Below are 21,576 nucleotides of genomic sequence, written 5' to 3'. Positions count from 1 at the left end.
CAACAATCCAAGAGCATTCCCTTTTCTCCACACCCTCTCCAATATTTATTGTTTGTAGACTTTTTGATGATGGTCATTCTGACAGGTGTGAGGTGATATCTTATTGTAGTTTTGATTTGCATTTCTCTAATAATGAGCAATGTTGAGCATCTTTTCATGTGTTTGTCAGCCATCTGTATGTTGTCTTTGGAGAAATGTCTATTTAAGTCTTTTTCCCATTTTTTGATTGTTTGTTTTTCTGGCATTGAGTTGTATGAGCTGCTTGTATATTTTGCAAATTAATCCTTTGTCAGTTGAGAAACTACATTTTTGATCCCCACTGTCTATCCAGTCTTGTTTCCTATATAGACCATCCACTCCATTCACTTACCCCAAACACTCCTTAGCATTTTACCTATTTGATTTCTACTCATACCTGAAGGTTTAGCAGAAGTCCCATATCTCCTCAAAACCTTGATTCCCCTCCAGCCCAGCTCACCACCTCTCCTGCTCTCTGAAATCACTTAATATGTGTAACTCATGTAGCCTTTATCATTACTGCCTAATTTTGGCATTTATTGATTATATGCAGTGTCCCATCCCTCATCTTAATGTTTCCATTTTTGTGTCCCTCAAAGTAGTTAGCATGAATGTGTGCATAGTTGAACATTAGTGAATATTTGACTAAGTGAATGCTCTTTATTTCTCATAAGCCATGTAAGCTGTGGGATTCAAAATGCCATCTACTTTGCAACACTTGAGCTAAATCCTTGTGTGTTCTGAGAAATCCTCATCCTAGCCTGGACTCCTCACCTTTCCATCTTGCCTCCAGGCTCCCTTCCTTCTCTCCTACTTAGCATATGTTAAAGGAACATAATTTCGTTTCAGTATTAGCCTAAATAAGCAAAATTTGAAAATTTGCTACTTTGGATGCAACTGAAGAAAGCAGGTTCCGAAATGCCGTCTTGTAGTTACCCTTTACTTTAGAGTCATTGTCATTTACAATGACAGCGAGAAGAGTCTTCATACTTCTATCAGCTTAGTGAGGAAAATTGAATATGAATTTGAGTCTGAAATTCTCAGCTTGGAATTCTGGCTGAATCATTTACTAGCTGAGTGACCTTGGGGAAAATTACTTAGCCTCTCTGTATAGTTATTTCTGCTATAAAACGTGAGCAATGGTAACTCCTACCTTTAGGGCCTTTATGAAATTTAAATGAAGTGATGTAGATGAAAACACCAGGCAGATATTAAGTGCTCAATGATAATATTCTTTTACTTTAGAAAGTTTATCCAAATACACACATTATAACATTATGAAATGTTTTTAATGTTATTCCCTTTTTGCCTACAGCTGATCATTCTCCAGAAGATTTGATCTAAGACCCAGCACCAAGTTAGATTAGCTCTTTTTCTTCTTGAAAAAAAGGAAATGATGAAGATAAACTAAATTAGTTTGATGACAGCAGTGAAACAGGTAGAGGGACAAAAGGCCTTCCTGAGCAGTTTCTCTGAGGAACAAATGTGGAACTCATTGCCAGCCCCAGACCAGCAATACATAAACAGGTTTAGGTCATGACTCCTTAACACAGCTTTAAATACACTGTATGTACACATACATACACATACATGGTTATTAAATTCATTCATTCATTTCAGAATCCCACAGCCAGCAGGTTTCTCTGAGACCATTTTGACCTTGGCTTCTATGCTCTACACATCGGTATTATTTTCAAGTCATTAACCAGAATTAACCAGAAGCCATTACCAGCTCAGTGACTTCCGCAGTCACTCAGAGTTACCCAGCAGATCAACTTAATGATCTGAGGGTCCTTGGCCTAATTAGCTTTAGCATAGACCATGTTATCTTCCTCTGTTACCATATAATGGCAACTACCAAGTCAGCATCTTTGATAGAGACACTTCTTAATTTTAATCAATCTTTAATTAAAACATTAAGGGAGAAGATATCAGCTTAATTTCAGAGGAAGCAGCTTAAAAACACAGATAAAATTAATCTCTATGCCAAGTATATATGCCAAATCAAGATGTTCCTCAGAAAAGCTTTCAGCAACTACATGTATCTAATATTTGGTTACATGTATCTGTGAGTTAAGGGAAGAAGAAGATAAGAATTCAAAGAAATTGAACCTCTCTTAGGTCTTCTGCAGCTTGGATTCATTGCATCCATTCAAGTGAACCATTTACTGTCTCTCTCATCTTGCAGTTCACTCCCAGAGAAGAGCTCTGATTTAAGTCTAATTCTTTAAATTGAGCCTGTTGTTTGTTCATGATCAATGATAAGAACTGCTTTAGTAACAAAATGAAAGACAGTTTTCAAAAATCTCTTATTACTTATTTTACATTCTTTTCTAATACTGGAGAGACGATCCCTACAGGAAGATTCCTTAGAGATTCAGCCCAGCGACCTGTTTCCTAGAAATAGCTAAGCACCTTTGTGAAGTTGTTACTTTTTGAAAGTTGTGAAGTCATGCCATCCTGGAATTAGAAAGGCTACTCTCGGTGTTAAGTGAAAGCCCACATGGTCACTTTCTCAGGGAAGCCTCCTGGGCACCTCCAGGCCACATCAGGCCCCTGACAGATGCGCTCAGAGCACTGTTTGCTTTTCCCTGAGTACTTACTGCAACTGAATTAAAGTGACTGTCTGTTGTCTCTACAAGAATGTAGGCTCCTGAACACATCTTGCTCATCACTCTCCCTTAGTGTCTGGCATGGATTAGGGCACACAGTAGATCTCAATAAATATTTGTTGAACAAATGAAAAGAATCAAGGCTACACCTTGTGGAATTACTCTTCCTAAGAGGACAGGAAGAGGAACCCAAAGACACCAAGAAGGACTGGCTAGAAAGATAGCATCAGGGTAGCACAGTGGCAATGGAAGCCAAAAGAAGAGACACAATAAGGGAGGACCAACACTTACTTTCTCACCACTGCTTATCCTTGATCTGCTACCGTCTGACCCAGCACCCATCGCTGCCCTGCTAGCATTCTTGCAGAAGTACTCACTGACAGCCCAGTTGCCAAGCCCAGTGGCCTTGTCTTAATTAATGGTCTTCTTCCTTCCTTGTGCACCATTTAACATCCTATCTTCTTTCTCAGAACCCTCCTGTCCACTTACCTTCCTGACATTGTGCTCTCTCCATTTTCTTCTCTGGCTGCTCTTCTGCTTTCTGTTTAGATTTGTCTTTCTGCTTCTCTCACATGTCGCTCCTGAAATCCTGTCATCCGCCCTCTTCTCACCTCTCTTCACACTCAGCCCTGGGATCTCCAATTCCTCACTGTCCTACAGAAGTTTTCTACCTCTGTTATCTCCTCCCTGACCTTTGGTCTTTCTGGATGCCTCCACGTGGGTGGCCTTGCCAGCTCCTCCAGTAGGTCTTCCTGACTGTGGCTGTTTGATAGTGTGCTGTGCCGTCAGTCATCCAAAGAGGTTTATTATTTTTTAATATTTATGTATTTGTTTGGTTATTATTATAGCCAAATATACAGTTTCATTATTTACTATTAATTATTTAATAAATAAATATTTGTTTTTTTATTTATTTGTGCCAGGTCTAAGTTGCAGCATGTGAGATTCTTTAGTTGTAGCATTTGAACTCCTAGTTGCAACCTGCAGGATCTTGTTCCCTGACCGGGGATCAAACCCAGGCCCCCTGCATTGGAAACACGGCGTCTTAGCCACTGGACCACCGGGGAGATCCCGACGGCATTTTTTTACATTTATTTTTCCCCCTAACCCCTACCCTCTATCTGATCAGTTATGAAGTTCAAATAGTCTGCCTCTGCAATTAAGATTTAGATTTTTTGTAATGCAATAATTTATATCAAGTGGCAGTTGAGTGAGCAGCCAGGCTCAGATTCTTAGAAATTTTCCACACATGACTCAGGCACTTGTACGACCCCTGGTAAGTTAAATAAGGAAGTCTTGAGCTTTCCAGGTGGTGCTAGTGGTAAAGAACCCACTTGCCAGCAAAGGAGAGGTTAAGAGTCGCAGGTTTGATCCCTGGGTCAGGAAGATCCCCTGGAGGAGGAAATGGCAACCCACTCCAGTATTCTTGCCTGAAGAATCCCATGGACAGAGGAGCCTGGCGGGCTACAGCCCATGGGTTGCAAAGAGTTGGACACAACTGAAGTGACTTAGCATGTACAAATAAAGCATAAATTCATGTCTGACATTCAAGGGCCTTGGTGAACTGACCTTGAGCTACTTACCATTCTGACCTTTCATTTTTCCCTTGCATCTGTCCTGTAACTTAAACCATGATAACTTTGAATTGGCCTCTTTAGGTTTCCAGCCTCTAGTCCTTCACTTAGAAATCCTTGTCTCTCCCATCTCTGTATCTCCAGATCCTGATGTGTAAATGTGATTCCCTCCATAAAGCCTTCCTGGAATCTCCTGCTTTCCTGCCTCTCACTGTCCTGTTAGGTCTTTTCTCACTTACAAAGCCCGGTGCTTTTGTCTTCACCACTGTCGTGGGGAGTGGCTAAAGAGGGATTAATATGGAAAGTGTACAGGCAGGAAAGGGCTATAGGGGTCATGAGAGTTCCTGAAGAGTGTATGGAAAGCTTTCTCATGGGTTTAGAAATACACAAGAGCTCAAATAGCATCAAAATCCTTAGATTTAAAGCAAGCTTCACATTATTCTGCATTGCTTAACGAGCCACTCTGTAGCCATCTTTATGTAATAAAAAGATGGTAGTGACTGATGCCCAACAGGTTCAGACTAATACTGTGGAGTTTCCACTTGCTACTAAATAAATGCTTGTAAAGTCTAGAGATCCCAAGATGAAAGGCATTTTGTAGGTTTTAAATGTGCAAGATCCAACCAGTCTTCTGTCTCCCCCTTTAGTCAACACTAATCCTCCAAGAGAGAGGTGGATGAAAAGGCATTATAGAATCTGAGGAAGTGTGCATCTCGGGTCTCCAGATTTTCCTTGGAGGCTGGTGGTTTAAGTTTGGAGCAGACAAAGGCAAAATGCCAAGTCCAAAACTTGGAAAGGGAGCTGTGTTAGGGTGTGAGGCGACTCCACCTTTCTGTTTTAATTAGACAGCAGAAAGGGCCAAGATTGTTCTTTCTTCCAAGTTCACCAAAGGAAAATCTGACACCAATTATGTTCTTAGGAATTTCAAAATAAATAGAGAATTCTTTGAACTCTGTAATCAACTAACTGGAAACTAATTTAAAATTTGGCATCAGCACATATATTTGTGTTATAGGAATGGGGGAAGCATCAAAGAGGTGCTCCCTATACTTCTCTTTTTAAAAGTTTACACACAGCATGTGAAATGAACAGATGCTTTTTTTGTTGGAGCTATCAGGGTAACAAGAGGTTGAAAGCTGTATCAGGTATTTATTTCAGTCACTGAGATGGCTATTGGCAGAGATCCACATACCAAAACTAAGGGGAAACTCATGAACAGATTAAAAAAAAGAAAAACATGGAGGAAAGAGACTTTGTGCCTTTTTTCCTCTGTCAACACAAACTGATGATTTAAAGAAAGGAGCAAAGCACTTTTTGCAGGGGAGGGGAGTAATTGGTCAACTTTATGTAATCCTTTCTATAAGGCCATGTTTGAATTTTGGAGAGATTTCTTTGTAATAGTCTCTTAATATAGCCTCCTAATACACTAATCAGAGAGAATGTGACTTAAGCTGATAAGTAATTTGAATCTGAACTTCATAGTTGCTAAAATGCTCCCTTTATTTAGTTGGCTGTAATATGGAGCATTGGTGAGAGTGGTGCGTCTAAGGTAGATAGGTGTGGGGAAGGATTAAGAAAAGACTGAATTCATTGGCACCTGACTTAGTGAGCAAACAGGAAAGGAATTTCTGGCTATGAAGTTTGTGATTCCACATCAAGATCATTCTTTATAATAGAATAACCACCCACCCTTAGTCCAGAGCCAGAATTCCTCAGATTCTTCCAGCCAGAGGGCCCCTGGCACACTAAATAGTCTTTTATGATATCTGAACACGTAAGTGAGCGTATTTGGCCAGGGAGATTTGCTAGTGAAATTGATCTTGCCTTCCCTGGGTTTTTCCAGTTATACTTATTAATTAAAGGAAAATTAAAACCCAGATTCCCTAAAACGTTAAGTATCAGATACATAAGCTAATCAAGCCCTCAGATCACATTGAATTAGAGTTAGAAGGGACCTTAAAATTCATCTTGAACATACTGAAAGAGGAATTGTAAATCTCTTTCCCCAAATCTCTGCCAAGTGATTGCTTGAATTTCTGCTCAGACACCTCTGGGGTCTGGAAAGTCATCCATTCAGGGGACGCCCTATTCTTCGAATAGCTGTGAGAAAGCTTTGTGGGTTTGAAACCTGCCCTTGGATCATAGTGTGCCAGCTTAAGTAGACGTCCAGAACAAGCTTCCTTCCTCCCACTTCCCAGCCCTTTAGATACTTGATGTTCATCATATTGCTTGGAAACCTTCCCTAGGTCAAACATTTTTGGTTCTTTCTGCTGTTTGTTCCTCAGAGGACAGTCTTTCAGTGTAGGACCAGGAGGAGTCACCATTGTGGGGCAGCTCCTTTAACAGTTTTAGGACTAAAGAATATTCAAGTTAGAAAAGCTGTCAAGACACAATCTAGTCTGCCCACCCTCCCTTTCAGTTTACAGATGGATAGAGAGTCTTTTGAATTTGAGTGGGCAGAAATTGATCAGCAGCCTCCTTCAAAGTGAGAAATGAAGTGTAAGACATTTTGCCAGTGAAAGGTCTTTTAGTTGCTTAATTATGATCGCAGGCTTCAGCTGACACCTCCTTTTTGCCAAAGACCTCTCTGGCTCAAGTCAGCCTAAGGCTCAGCTCAGAGTTTCACTGCCAGATCTCCATACACCAGCTATTGGCTTCACTTACAGTTTGTATAGAGGGTAGAAATAACTTTTCCATAAGTTTTACCATCTGTATTGACCACATGGTCAGTTGAGAGAATTTAATAGACTTTTTTTCCTTCATAAAATCAGAAAATGACCATCACAAAGGAGCAGCATATTACACCCCTTCTGATATGCAGCTGCCTCTGGTGGACGGGTTTCTGGGTTGCCCTTTGTACTTTCTTTGTTTAACAGTCACCAGGCGTCTAGATGGCTTTTATAAAAGCCAAAAAGCTGTGGACGGGATTGTGGGCCATTTTTCTTTAGAATTTTCCATCATGGTACTTGAAATACAGACCCCTGCTTTTCATTTGGCCCCGAGGAGCTCAGGTTTCCTTGGATGTGCCCAGCGGTGAAGGAGCCCAGGTTTTGGGGCTTGGGGCGCTGCTGCCAGCATCTCCCCCGGCCACCCCCGCCGTCAGTTCCCTTTGCCTCAGTCATCAACACCATTCAGATCTGTGGGCAAAGAAATCCCGGCTAGAGAATGAACCAAGACCTGACGGACGTGAGGAACGGGAGAGGGAAGGTGCCTGGAGTTTATCCAGTAACTTGGTCCGAAATGAAGTGCCAGGTTTAAGGCTGGAGTGTTTTTGGGCCCGGCAGGGGCGCGCTAAAGGTGACATTGGAGGGACTAGGGACACCCCTTTGACGGCAAAGCCGGAGCGAGAAATGATGCCGGCAGATGGGGCCCAGAATGGCCCTTGCCAGAACCGGCTGGCTGCGGGGCGGCGGGGGCGCCCCTTCTGGGTTAGCTCGCCCTCGGGCTAGGAGCCTGGCGGGCTGGGACGCGGCGGGGGCGACAGGGGCCGGGCCAGCGGCGGGAGGGCGGGGCCTTCCTTTGTCAGGGGATTTGCGCTGCGCGGCCGAGACTGGCGCTGGTGCCGCTCCCCGCCCCTCGCTCTCTCGGGGGGCGGGGCTCTCCCTCCGGCCCCGGGGGCGCGGTGGGCGTGGGCCCGCCCGCCGAGCGGCGGACGCCGGGCTCCCTCGCCCCTAGTCGCGCAGAAGCCCCTCCCTCGGTGCCTCGGCCTCCAATCCCCTCGGTCGCCCCCTCCCTCCGGCTCGGCAGCTCCTCGCCTCGGCTCTGCCCCGCCCTCCTCCCCGGGCTCTCCGCGTCGTGTTCCCGGGCTTCCAGGGGGGCTGCCCGGGCGGGGCGGCGCGGCGGCGCGGGGAAGGGGGAGGAGAGCCGCCCGCCAGCCGAGCACTTCCAGCGACCGGCGGGCGATCGGGCCGCGCGGCGCGAGGGAGGCGGGCTCGCCCCCGCCCGGCCCGAGCGGAGCCTTTTGTTCCCAGCCAGAAGTTTGCATGCCGGGACCGTGACAGCTGCGGGCGGGGAGGACGGCGGGGCCGCGGGGCCGGCGGCGGCGGCGGCGGAGAATAGAGGCGGCTGCTTGACATGCAGCCCACAGCGTGGCGGCTGCGGACCGGGGACTGGCGGCGGCGGCGGGGGAGGCGGCGCCCACAGCACGCGGGACTCAGCTGCCGGAGGGACCAACTAACTTCGTGAGCGCGGGACTGGAGGCCGGCGCTGCCAGGAGCCACCTGCCAGCCTGCGGTGAGGCGACCGTGGCCCTCGGGGCGCGCGGCGCGGGGAGGCGGGCGGCAGGGAGCGAGCCTTGCCGACTGACCCTCGGCCGCCGCCGCAGCCCTCTGGCCCCTCAAAGACCCGGCGCCGGGCTCCACTCGCCTTGTTTTGCGGCCGCGGCGCTGGGCTGTTCTGGGAGCCACAACAATGCCATGATGTTTTGGAGACAGGAAGCCCTAAGCTGGCCGCGAATGAAGGACTTCCTGTGTTTAAAGTTGCAGGAATATCCGCCGACCAGCCCAGTTCAAATACAAACACCCGAGCTAGGGAGGACGAATGGCTAATTCAGACCAGCTGGACTCTCCAGAGCTGGAACTGAGGATAAAATGAAAGGAATTCTTAGGAGCTTGGGCCATACTTGAAGACCAGAGGGGCTGTGCCATTGTTATTAAAGGATGCAATCGATGTAAATCCTCTGCTTCCAATTCTGCTCGGGTGAAAAGTGAGTGGAACTAGATATTGAATAAGACTTGTCAATATCTGGTGATTTTTTTTTTTTTAACTGACTGAATTAGAGCTGTGCTCTTAAAAAAATAAAAGCCATAGAAGAAATAATTTTGTTGATTACGTTATACCACTTATCTGTCTGCAACTATGAGGCTGCCAACCTGTGAGGAAAAAACTGTTTCTCTTAGAGCTTCTCCCAGAATAGTTTCAAAGTGCAACTTCCAGCCCTTTCTGGAGGGAAGATCCGATTGGGGGGTTCACAGTTATGAACATGTAAAAGGGTTTTTAACTTACGCGGAATGCATTCTGGGGGAACCTGTGAGAAACTTTTAAAAGGTTGATGGTTCATCTTGATTGAAAAAGTATGGGTAAGCCACTCAGCAGGCCGGACTGTTTAAGGCAGAACCCCACCTGCCTGGGAAAGGGGGAGGAAGAGGACGGCTACATAGAGGATTGCTATGTTCCACAGCGATCTATATATGATACAATGAGGATAAATGAACAAATTGACCAGGGGTCAAAGCTTAATCAGACTTCAAAAAGCACCATGGAAAAGATAGAAGGAAGCACTATATCCAGCAACGGTACGTTAGGAGCAGCCGCTAATGTTTTTGAATCCAGAGCACCAGAAGGCAAAAAGTTGGACGAGAGAATAATATTTGATGCACTAAAGCTAAGCAGTGATGTGCAGAAGTCAGCACCTGTGCCACCCAGAAGGCGGCCAAATGCAGAACGTAAGGACAACGTTAACAGGAGATCTTGGAAGTCCTTCATGCCACCCAATTTCCCAGAATTCGCCGAAAGGATGGAAGCTTCTCTCAGTGAGGTTTCTGAAGCCGGTGTTTCAAATCCTTCCTTGCAAGAGAAGAAGGAGTCCAGTTCTGCATTAACAGAAAGTTCTGGTCATGTGGACCACAAGGAACTTCAGTCAGAGTCAGTAACTCTGGAACATGTGTCTAAATCCATAGGTATTCCAGAAATGCAGGATGTAAAAAACTTAGGTGGAAACAGCCAAGACTTCAGATTGCAGCAGCGCAGTGAGAGCTCTTCCCGTGAATTCCAGCCTCTAGAGTCAGAAGCTGCAGCAGCAAGTGGTAACACAGATGTAATGCAGGAACACAGATTCCCAAGTGCAACCTGGCCCAGAGCCATGAAAAGTTTGGCTAAGGGAGGCTTCAGTGAGAAGCAGCACCCCCTGGGGGACACAGCTTGCACTGTAGAATTGCCACCTCTCTCCCCTTGCCTGAGTGAAGAGCTGTTGGATTCAGAGTTGCATATTCTCATAACCCCCAGCCTCAGGGAGAAAACAGAGTCCGAGCTAAAGTTTGAGGAGGATGAGCGATGGATCATGATGGAGGCTGCGGAGGAGTGGGAAGAAGAGAAACTGTCAGAGAATGGAAAGACTTTTCTAACAGCAGATGAGGAGAAGAACAGCCTGGCAGATATCTTTGAAGAAGGAGAGCAAGCAGATACTGCGGCAGTGGTGGAGGATGGAGTTGGCTGCTCCACGGCTGTCTTGGGAGCTTTTGAGCCTCTAGCTCTTGGTCAGATCTGTTGCTCTGATGACCTGCAGCCTGCTCAGAACTGTTTGGCTTCTGTTCTCGAGGCCGCATCTTTGGATTACAACTGTGTTCTAACAGATGAGAGTGCCGTAGGAGAACTGAGAAACAGGACTGCTCTGGGGCTGGAGGGTCTTGTTTCAGATTTAGAATGCACTGTTGGTCCTGCCGACTCAGAGCAGCTCTCTGACACAGACTCGGTGCAGATGTTTCTTGCACTTGAAAAGGAGTGTTTATCTGAAGAAGGAGTGACTCCTCTAGTTGAGCTGGAGAATCAAGCCTTTTCTGAAGGGCTGGCCCCATCTCAGGACGCAGAAAATTCACTTGTAATCAGTCCTTTTTCAGGGGCTGCCTTAAAAAAGGAGCACGTAGGCCTTTTGAAGGTAAGGACAGAGAACTGCGGTCCTGGGTTGGACAGTGACTCTTTCAATGCCCTGGATTCTTCTCAGGTGCCTAATACTGTGGAATTTACTGCCTACTCTGATTCCATGAGGGACGCTTCCACTGTTAGTGAGGAGGAGGGTGAAAAAGTGCCTTTTAGCCCCGACACTGCCGGGCAATTTAACCTTAGACTCATGACTGATCTGGAGTCCCTGGGAGGATGGTCCAACTCTGATCACAGGGCTTCTCCTAAAGAAAACGTAGCGGACTCTGAGGCCAGGCTGGCCAAAGGACACAGCAGTTTGTCCCAGGTGGACGGTCATGAGGGGGAGGGGAATGCTGAGGAGCGTGTGGAGAGAGCCCCTCTCAGTTCTGCCGTTAGCCGTGAACTCACAGATGTTACCTCAGGATCTGAAGGAAAGGCGTTGCTGGACGATTCACCTTTACCAACAGATGAGATTCATCGGGAAGGTGAGAAAGGAGCTATTAATGAAGAAAATAACCGTCTGACTTCCTTGGGAGATGTGGACCCTTGTGAATTGTTGTCCGTGGAAGGAGCTTGTGATGAAGGTGGTGAAGCTCAGGCACTGGGCTATGAAGCCAGGCTGGAGGACCAAGCCTCAGCACACCTTCCTGGTGAACTCCCAGAGCGAGTCTCCCAGAATCTCCAGAGGAAGTCCCCGGAGTCAGAGTTCCTGAGTGCACACCTGCCGGTTGGACGACTGAGGCATAGCAGAGATGGAGTGGAGACCGTGAATGGGACCAAGCCCAAGCTGAATGTGGCCTCAGTGGAGGAAGGGGAAGCAGAAATGGGAGATCCCAATTCATTGCTAAATACCTTGCTGGAGGAACAAGTTACCAAGGCTAGTAACACGGAAGCCGTTCTGGAGGACTGGGCATCCATCCCACAGAAGCCTGACGCAGCTGCTGCGGCGCCCACTGTGGAGGATGCCCTACATGCTGGAGTGCCTGTCCCAGGGGGAACTGCGATCGCCGCTGCCACAGTGCCCTTCCCGGAGGAGCATGTCCCAGTTGTTTCCGTGGCCACCATAGAGGCACATGTCCCAGCTGCTTCAGTTTTTACCCTAGAAAAGGATGGCCCAGCTGCTGCAGTAGAGAGGGCTGCTGCCCCGGCTGCTGCAGTGCCTGTTCCTGAGGGGACTGCTACAGCTGCGGCAGTGCCCACCACAGAGGATGATACCCTGGAGGAGCCTGTCACCCCCACTGGTGCAGTGCCCACCCCAGAGGAGCCTGCCACCCCAGCTGGTGCAGTGTCCACCCCAGAGCAGTCTACTGCCCCAGCTGGTGCAGTGCCCACCCCGGAGGAGCCTGCAGCCCCAGCTGGTGCAGTGCCCACCCCAGAGCAGTCTACCGTCCCAGCTGGTGCAGTGCCCACCCCAGAGGAGCCTGCAGCCCCAGCTGGTGCAGTGCCCACCCCAGAGGAGCCTGCAGCCCCAGCTGGTGCAGTGCCCACCCCGGAGGAGCCTGCAGCCCCAGCTGGTGCAGTGCCCACCCCAGAGGAGCCTGCCACCCCAGCTGGTGCAGTGTCCACCCCAGAGCAGTCTACTGCCCCAGCTGGTGCAGTGCCCACCCCGGAGGAGCCTGCAGCCCCAGCTGGTGCAGTGCCCACCCCACAGCAGTCTACTGTCCCAGCTGGTGCAGTACCCACCCCAGAGCAATCTACCGTCCCAGCTGGTGCAGTGTCCACCCCAGAGCAGTCTACTGCCCCAGCTGGTGCAGTGCCCACCCCAGAGGAGCCTGCAGCCCCAGCTGGTGCAGTGCCCACCCCGGAGGAGCCTGCAGCCCCAGCTGGTGCAGTGCCCACCCCAGAGCAGTCTACTGTCCCAGCTGGTGCAGTACCCACCCCAGAGCAGTCTACCGTCCCAGCTGGTGCAGTGCCCACCCCAGAGGAGCCTGCAGCCCCAGCTGGTGCAGTGCCCACCCCGGAGGAGCCTGCCACCCCAGCTGGTGCAATGCCCACCCCAGAGCAGTCTACTGCCCCAGCTGGTGCAGTGCTCACCCGGGAGGAGCCTGCAGCCCCAGCTGGTGCAGTGCCCACCCCAGAGCAGTCTACTGTCCCAGCTGGTGCAGTACCCACCCCAGAGCAGTCTACCATCCCAGCTGGTGCAGTGCCCACCCCAGAGGAGCCTGCAGCCCCAGCTGGTGCAGTGCCCACCCCGGAGGAGCCTGCCACCCCAGCTGGTGCAATGCCCACCCCAGAGCAGTCTACTGCCCCAGCTGGTGCAGTGCTCACCCTGGAGGAGCCTGCAGCCCCAGCTGGTGCAGTGCCCACCCCAGAGCAGTCTACTGTCCCAGCTGGTGCAGTACCCACCCCAGAGCAGTCTACCGTCCCAGCTGGTGCAGTGCCCACCCCTGAGCAGTCTACTGCCCCAGCTGGTGCAATGCCTTCCCCAGAGGAGCCTGCCACCCCAGCTGGTGCAATGTCCACCCCAGAGCAGTCTGCCACCCCAGCTTATGCAGTGCCCACCCCAGAGCAGTCTGCCACCCTAGCTGGTGCAGGGTCCACCCCAGAGGCACCTGCAGCCCCAGCTGGTGCAGTGCCCATCCCAGAGCAGTCTGCCACCCTAGCTGGTGCAGGGTTCACCCTAGAGCAGTCTACTGCCCCAGCTGGTGCAGTGTCCACCCCAGAGGAGCCTGCTGCCCCAGCTTGTGCAATGCCCACCCCAGAGCAGTCTGCTACCCCAGCTTGTGCAGTGTCCACCCTAGAGGAGCTTGCAGCCCCAGCTGCTGTACTGTCTGCTCCAGAGGAGTCTGATACCCCAACTATTAAAGTGTTCACCCCAGAGGAGCCTCCTGATGCAGCTGCTGCAGTGCCAGCTGTGGAGGAAGTGTTCCCTGTTGGTGCACCCTTCCTGGGAGATACTCCCCATGCTGATTCAGTGCCTGTCTCAGAAGGAACTCCTATTCTAGAAGAGGCTTCCCTTACTGGAATGCCGATCCAGGAGGAGCTTGATTCCCCAGCGTTTGGAGTAAAAGAGGTGACTGGCACAGTGCTGCATGGGAAAGTGCCTCTGGCTGCAATTGATGGATTAAATTCAAATGAGGTAATTGTTGCTCATTTTGTTAGGGCAGGATGTGGAGAGTAAAGTGAGATTTGCAAGTTCTGTGACTTGGTGGTGATTAGAAAGGGAACAGATAATTCTTTGGTTCTCTTATGAATGCCTGAGTTTTTCTGGCCTTTTTTGGTCTTTTTATTGAATTTATGGGGGAAATGTGTCTTTCATCTGCTGAAAAACTGTATAATTTAAACTTTTTCTAATTGGGATTTAAGCAAAGCTCAAGGAAAACAGGAATGTAAACAGTTTTGCCTTTAATTTTGGAAAAGATTATTAGCGGGAAAGGGTCATTCTGCTTTTGAAATTTACAGTAAGCATGTTCTTTCCTAAATCAAGAGGCTGCTTATTCATTGTTGATGTTTGCAGTCAGGTAGAAGCTAGAGTATATGCATTTTGGATTGAGACCTGGGATACTTTTAACCACTCTGAGACAGTTAAATTTCCTGAGGCTCCAGTTGCCTCATTTGTTAAGGCAGAAGAACCCTGTGAGGGTTGTGAGGATAAAATGAGATCATCCATTCAAAGCACCAAACACAGAAGATTTGAGTCATTGTCAATATGCTTCCCCTTTCCCTTTCAAATAGATAATGTTGGTTAACTGAAAGAATTCACCAAAGCAGGTTGGGTGAAAGCCATATATGGATGTGTGAATAGCAGTTTTTAAATACAAATGTGTATTTTTAAAGCCTGAAAAAGGCATGGTAATGATTATGAAGAAGGTATTTTAGTAATCTTGTCAGTCTTTGTGTTCGGAAACAAGTCACTTTTCTTTCGCTGGACCTCTTGTTTCTTAATCTGTGAAATTAGGAAATTGGGCTAATGTCCTCCTAGGTCTCATAGCTCCAAGATTTTGAAATCCTCACGTTAAAGAACATAATGTGTTGTGAACCCTATTCCCAAGATTCCTATCCTTTAGCGTTTCGTAATCAAAGGATTTCAAGAGTGGGAGCTCTCTGCACTGTACTGTCCTGGTGTCATTGGTCACTGATAAGGAGGGAAGGGAAGGAAAGTTATGACCAACCTAGACAGCATATTGAAAAGCAGAAATATTACTTTGCCAACAAAGGTCCGTCTAGTCAAGGCTATGGTTTTTCTGGTGGTCATGTATGGGTGTGAGTTGGACTGTGAAGAAAGCTGAGTGCCGAAGAATTGATGCTTTTGAACTATGGTGCTGGAGAAAACTCTTGCGAGTCCCTTGGACTACAAGGAGATCCAACCAGTCCATCTTAAAGGAGACCATCCTGGGTGTTCATTGGAAGGACTGATGTTGAGGCTGAAACTCCAATACTTTGGCCACCTCATGTGAAGAGTTGACTCATTGGAAAAGACTGACGCTGGGAGGGATTGAGGGCAGGATGAAAAGGAGATAACAGAGGATGAGTTGGCTGGATAGCATCACCGACTCGATGGACATGAGTTTGAGTGAACTCTGGGAGTTGGTGATGGACAGGGAGGCCTGGCGGGCTGTAATTCATGGGGTCACAAGGAGTCAGACATGACTGAGTGACTGAACTGAACTGAAGGAGAGAAGGAGTTAGAAGTTTAATCAAATATAGTCAGTGGTACCTGAGTGCCAAGGTGGTTTTAATTTTGTACCATCTCCAGGACCCAAAACAGCGCCTTCCCTGTAGTATGCATTCCTGTTGACCAAGTGGATGAATGTTAATCTCCTGACTATCCATAGATGCTGCGGGAAAGTTGGGTTCACCTCCATTGCAGAACCTTTCAAGGCAGCCTTAGTCAGCTAGGACCAATTAAACATGCAGCTGCCAGCAAGGAAAGATCATTTTGATTGCAGGCTAGAAGCCGTCTACTTTGCTACAGGTTTTCCGCTTAGCTGTGTGGCGGTGGTGTCACCTGGACTTCACAATTATTTTGTAATGGAGCACCCCATCAAGTTAGAGTGCATCACCTTTCAGATTGATGGATTTGATCCACTTTTCTCAGTTTTACTGAATTTGGGATTGACACCAAGAGCCCAGCATCCTATGCAAAGTCACCAGCATTCTTGATTACACAGACTATTTCTAGTATAAAGCCTGCAGCAATAGTCGATTTCATTATAAAGAGCCAGTCAAATCTACATAAAGGAAAAATATTCAGAGAAACTCTTAAGTCAGTCTCTGGGATCTCTGGTAGTCTGCCAGCTACATGAGGTAGTCATTTTATGAAATATTGGCTGATATAAGTGACAGGAGAAACAAATAATAGCCCAGCTGCAAAATCTGTGATTTAGAATGAATTGCTTTAGATCCTCTTTGTGTGTATGTATAATGTTCACATGTGTACATGGTTAAAATAGATATAACCATTCTAATTGCAATCACCAGGTTTGGTAGAAAGAAAAACCAGAACTTGTTTGCTATTTCCATAGTGGGATCCTACGTCCTCGAAGAGCAATCTGTGGTTTTTTAAGCCTTCTTCTCATGTGTAGACTTCCTTAGACTTATTTCCAGTCACTGGTTCAATGAAGAAAACAACCATTTGTATAAAATAGTGGTCCTATAAAATTAAGAATTTGCCAAGGAAGTTTTTAAGCAAAAATTGGGGAGCCTCACAATCTTGGTTCAACACTTGAATCCTCAGCCAATCAGCAGAACTTTTATGGATTTATTTGCTTTCTCTAACACTGTTTCTCAACAAGGATTCATTCATTTACTGGATAACTACTGATCGTATACCCAATACTCTGTGCTGGGTACTGGAGCTTCTGCAGTAAATAGAGTTAGCATGGTCCCTGCTCTTGTGGAACTTACAGTGTAGCAGGGGAGGCAGCATGCGTGTTAAGTTGCTACGGTCCTGTCTGACTCTGCCACCCTGTGGACTGTAGCCCATTGGGCTCCTCTGTCGATGGGATTCTCCAGGCAAGAATACTAGAGTGGGTTGCTGTGCCTTCCTCCAAGGAATCTTCCAGACTCAGGGATCAAACCAGCATCTCCTTCATTGCAGGCAGATTCTCTGCCATTGAGCCACTGGAGAAGCCCAGGGGAGGCAGAAATTAAGCAAAAATGATACAAATATATGGTTATGCTGCTGCTGCTGCTAAGTCACCTCAGTCATGTCCAACTCTGTGCAACCCCATAGACAGCAGCCCACCAGGCTCTGCCATCCCTGGGATTCTCCAGGCAAGAACACTAGAGTGGGTTGCCATTTCCTTCTCCAATGCATGAAGGTGAAAAGTGAAAGTGAAGTTGCTCAGTAGTGTCCGACTCTTTGCGACCCCATGGACTGCAGCCCACCAGGCTCCTCCGTCCATGGGATTTTCCAGGCAAGAGTACTGAAGGGGGGTGCCATTGCCTTCTCCATATATGATTATAAATAGTGGCAAATGCTTTGAATAAAAAATAATAAAAGTTATGATAAGAAACATTAGGGGTATTTAATTTCAGTTGTCGTGTCAAGGAAACAGTTTTAAAACTATAACCTGAAGGATAAATAGAAGTTACTTAGTCAAAGAGCATTCTGGACAAAGGAAATGGAAACTGGAAAGAGCTTGCCATGTTAAAAACAAAAGAGAGCCAAGTGACCAGACCACAGTAAGCAGGGTTTCCAGAAGAGTGTCTTGCAGTGAACCTGGAAAGGTAGAAAGAGGCCAGATGATGCAGGGGCTGAGAAAGAAATCCTCAAGGATCTCTACCTTAAAAGCCATAGGCAAGTATTGAAAGATTGAAGTAGGGGAGTGAAATTATTTTGTTTACATTTTTAAAGGATGACTCAGCTTAAAGATAGAGAAAGCTGGTTCACATTGACAAAAAATATTTTTGACATTTGGGTTTATAAATCTCAGATTTCTTTTGTCTTATATTTTGATAGTTTATATTATAATTGACATGGAATTCAGAAAACACAGAATGGTTTGCAACTTTAAAAAATCACACTGGCTACTGTGTTTAGGATGGATTGTAGGGGATCAAGGACAAAGTAGAGAGGCCTGCCCAGTTACAATTGTCTGGGTGGCTTGGATGGAGAGTCAGTGGATTTGCAGACAGTTGGATGGATCTGAGATACAGTTTAGGGGCAGAATCAGTAAGACCTGATAATGGTTTTCATGTTGGGGGGTAGTGAGGGGAAGTTATCAAGGATGGCATTGAGTGCATGGGTGGATGGATGTTGGAGGGTGGAGGAAACAAAAAGTACCCATTGAACTGAGAAGGCATTTTGAGACCAAAAAAGAAGGCAGGCAGCTCCATATAATCAATGGATCCGTTTATTATGGAGTAACTTACTCTCAGGCTTCCCTGGTGTCTCAGCAGTTAAGAATCCGCCTGCTGAAGCAGGAGATGGGGGTCGGGAAGATCCCCTCAAGAAGGAAATGACTGCCCACTCCAGTATTCTTGCCTGGAAAATCCCATGGACAGAGTAGCCTGGTGGGCTACAGTGCATGGGGTCACGAAAGGGTCAGACACAACTGAGCAACCGAACAACAACTTACTCTCAGGGTAGCATCAGGCAACTACAACCCAGATGCTTTCGCAGCTGCACTCTGCACCGTCCTGGGGCCAACCGGGACAGTTCTGCAGTTAACCTAGAGGGTGGGGATTGGTGCTTGGGAAAAGGACTTGTATTCCTAAGGCAAGATTTATGAATGGGTTCTGCTCTATGGGACTAGGAATATACATCAGCAAAGGTTTTCATTGTTTGGGGACTAACAGAGCATAGGGGCTACCTGGTCCTGATGATTATTAAACAGTATCTATTATCTACAAAGTCCTTGATAACGGAGAAGTGATTTACTGTACCGTACAGTCCTTGGTGGGGTCAGCAGAAGGACAGGAGAAACTCTAAGGGCCCAAGATGGTGTCAGCTAGGCTCACAGTGAGGCCAGTAGGGAATTGCTCAGGGAAGAGCAGCGTTGGGGGAGAGGAAATTAGCAGGTTTACTGTTCAACTTTGGAATGGTGTATGGCAATATTAAGGAAAATAGTTGGATATTTAGATTTGAAATTCAATATATATATATATAATTTTTAGAGTAATAAGCATTTATTATGGTAAGGAATGCCGTAGGAGTGGGTAGAATTGCCTTTAGGGGAGTGTAGATTGAGAAAAGGGCTCAGGACTGCCATCCTACCCTTATCTCTGCCCCTCTAAGGCTAACATTTGGAGATCTGGAAGAGAAAGAGAAGTGCGCGAAGGATATCGAAAAAGGATCAGTCAGGATGAACGCTGGGAGAATGTGGTATTACTATAGAGAAAAGTGTTTTAAGAAGTTCTTTGGGAAATTTTCTGTTTTATGTCCCTGTTGCATCTTACAGCCATGCAATAATTTTTACTAGTGTTCTCTGGGAAATGTCTGCCAGCACTGCTCAGTTAGTAACACGGCACAGTCCATGTGCCATGACATATTAAGGAGTAGGAATTTTAACATCTCTAAAAGTACAAGTTTTGCGAAGCAGCTTTATTTGGGAATTAAGAGAAAGGAGCAAGTGTTTTCAGGTTTATTTTCTTTAACATTCTGTTCACTTGTGTTCACTATAAATATTTGAAGAGTATATAGAGGCATTTTCATATATTTTTAAACTTCTGGGAAAAAAAAGACAGATACCCATTCCCTGTCAATCCATAGAGTGGACACGGGAACTGAAGAAATCTCAAATACGTTATGTGAAATGTTCACGAGCAAAGTAAATCCAAATTTTAAGAAAAGAATTGGCTCTATTATATGGACGAGATTATCAAGCTACTTAAATTATGTTTTTACTTTTCTGTATGATTTACACTGATAGCAGTAGAGCTTCTTGCCAAGATGGAGGTATTCTCTGTTGCCCAGTACATTAGACCCTTGGCCACACATGGCCTTTGACCCTATGAAATGAGGCTAGTGGGGTGGAGGAACTGAATTTCTAGTTAACTAGCCACACGTAACTGTTGGCTGCCATATTGGACGACATAGGAAAAATTACATATCAGTCACAGCATGAGACAGGACTTGATTGCTGGGTAAATGGGGGCTCTTCCGTGTGGACTGGACATCTTCCGTCTGTACTTCAGGCATTTCTGCTCCCTTCACCTTTCCAGCCCCTCCCACAGCCATTTGTTTTTTCCCCTCTGCTCTGATTGTTCTTCAGTGAAATGAAAGCACGTTTAATACCAAGTGGAATCATAGCACTTGCTTTCTCCAGGAACCATGTTATTGGAGTAACAGTCATTTTTAGCTGAACTGCTGTGTAGAGTTGCCTAACAATATGGTGTAATCAAATTGTAGTATAAAACGAAGCCCACTGGCAATTACCTTTATAACCTTCCTTTCTCAGTGTCCCCTGGGGCCCTTCCTCCTTGTGACTCACTTATTCAGCCATAGACCATTCTTTCTAGAATCAGTTTCTTAATCCTAGTGTGATCTGTGGTCTCACATAGGCCAAAATTAGTCTTACCCAAACTTGTAATTTTCTTTTGCATTTATTTTTGTCCTCTTGGATTCTTCAGCTTTCATTGATTCCCCTGTCTCCCTGAGCTTGAGGGAACTTTATGTGGAAGAAAAAGGAATGGAAATAAATCTAGACTAGTGGAATGTGGCTGATTTTATCCTCTGACAATTGAGAGAAATCTGATCTCAGGGACAAATATTTATTTCATTTTTTTCCTTAATACCATTGGAATGGCAGAAGTACTGTTCTCTTTGTTTCCTTTTATAAATTTCTAAGTAATAATGGACCTTGACTGCATTAGAAAGAAACACTCATATTGCTTGTTACACTTGTTTACAGTTATAAAATTCCATTGTTTCATGGTAAACATGGATATATAGTATCGCTGTTTTTGAAATATTTTATGTATATCTGAATCTTGCTTAAAATATGTCTGAAGTTGTTAAGGACATCTCCCTATAAAACTGGCCCACTTCCCTTTGTAATCAGAGGAATACTACTTCCTTCAAGATTATTGGCTGTTTGTGGTCTGTGGCCTTGGAACAGAATGGAATTAAATGGCCACAGGGGTATTAAGCTATGAGGTTGGGATTCTTCACACCATTAATGTGTTTTGGTTAATTATTAGTCCTAGTCAGAGAAGAGCATTGCATGTATCATGGTTGGTTAAAGCTATCCCCCAAGGTATTTTTAATCTTAAGTACTAGTCATTTGGTATCACCCTTCCCATTTAGGATTGATAATGCATCACACTTTCATGGTATCTTGAGGCTGATGCTTCTTTATTCTCAAGAGCTTTTTGCATTAAAAAATTAACAACAGAAACAAACCATGAGTCATGGTTTAAATGCCTAAGTAGTGCCATAACTCTCTGTAATTGCTTGTCCACAGGAGAATGTTTTGAAATGTGAAACCACATTCTTATTTGATACTTCTTGTACAAGTGGCTTGTTTTGTCTTGTTACCCGCTAACCCTCCTTTGTTAAAGCATGCCTCCCCCAAGAATAACCAGTCACTGTCATGCCTATAGATTAAATCTTCTTTGGCTTACAATTATTTAGATGTTTCAGAAAGAACAGGTGGATCCTCTTCAGATGAAACTGCAACAGGTGAATGGGCTTGGCCAGGGCTTGATTCAGAGTGCCGGAAAAAACTGCGATGTGCAGGGTTTGGAACATGACATGGAAGAAATCAACGCTCGGTGGAACACACTAAATAAAAAGGTGAGTGAACGGAGGGCATAGAAAAAAGATATGGCAATTTCAGGTTTCCATGGCA

At 46.3% G+C, this 21,576-nt stretch overlaps 1 protein-coding gene across 1 annotated transcript in view; it reads left to right on the top strand.

Moving 5' to 3' along the window:
* Positions 1-21,576, top strand: part of MACF1 (microtubule actin crosslinking factor 1) — a 340,332-nt gene that overhangs the window by 263,674 nt on the left and 55,082 nt on the right. The window contains exon 58 of the mRNA XM_052636851.1: positions 21,360-21,521. Within this exon, the coding sequence (XP_052492811.1) occupies positions 21,360-21,521 (162 nt within the window). The remainder of the gene's footprint in view (positions 1-21,359; positions 21,522-21,576) is intronic.

This window comes from Budorcas taxicolor, chromosome 3 (assembly GCF_023091745.1).
Source record: "Budorcas taxicolor isolate Tak-1 chromosome 3, Takin1.1, whole genome shotgun sequence".
In the NCBI taxonomy this organism is placed as follows: domain Eukaryota; kingdom Metazoa; phylum Chordata; class Mammalia; order Artiodactyla; family Bovidae; genus Budorcas; species Budorcas taxicolor.
This window is presented reverse-complemented; position numbering and strand designations above follow the sequence as displayed.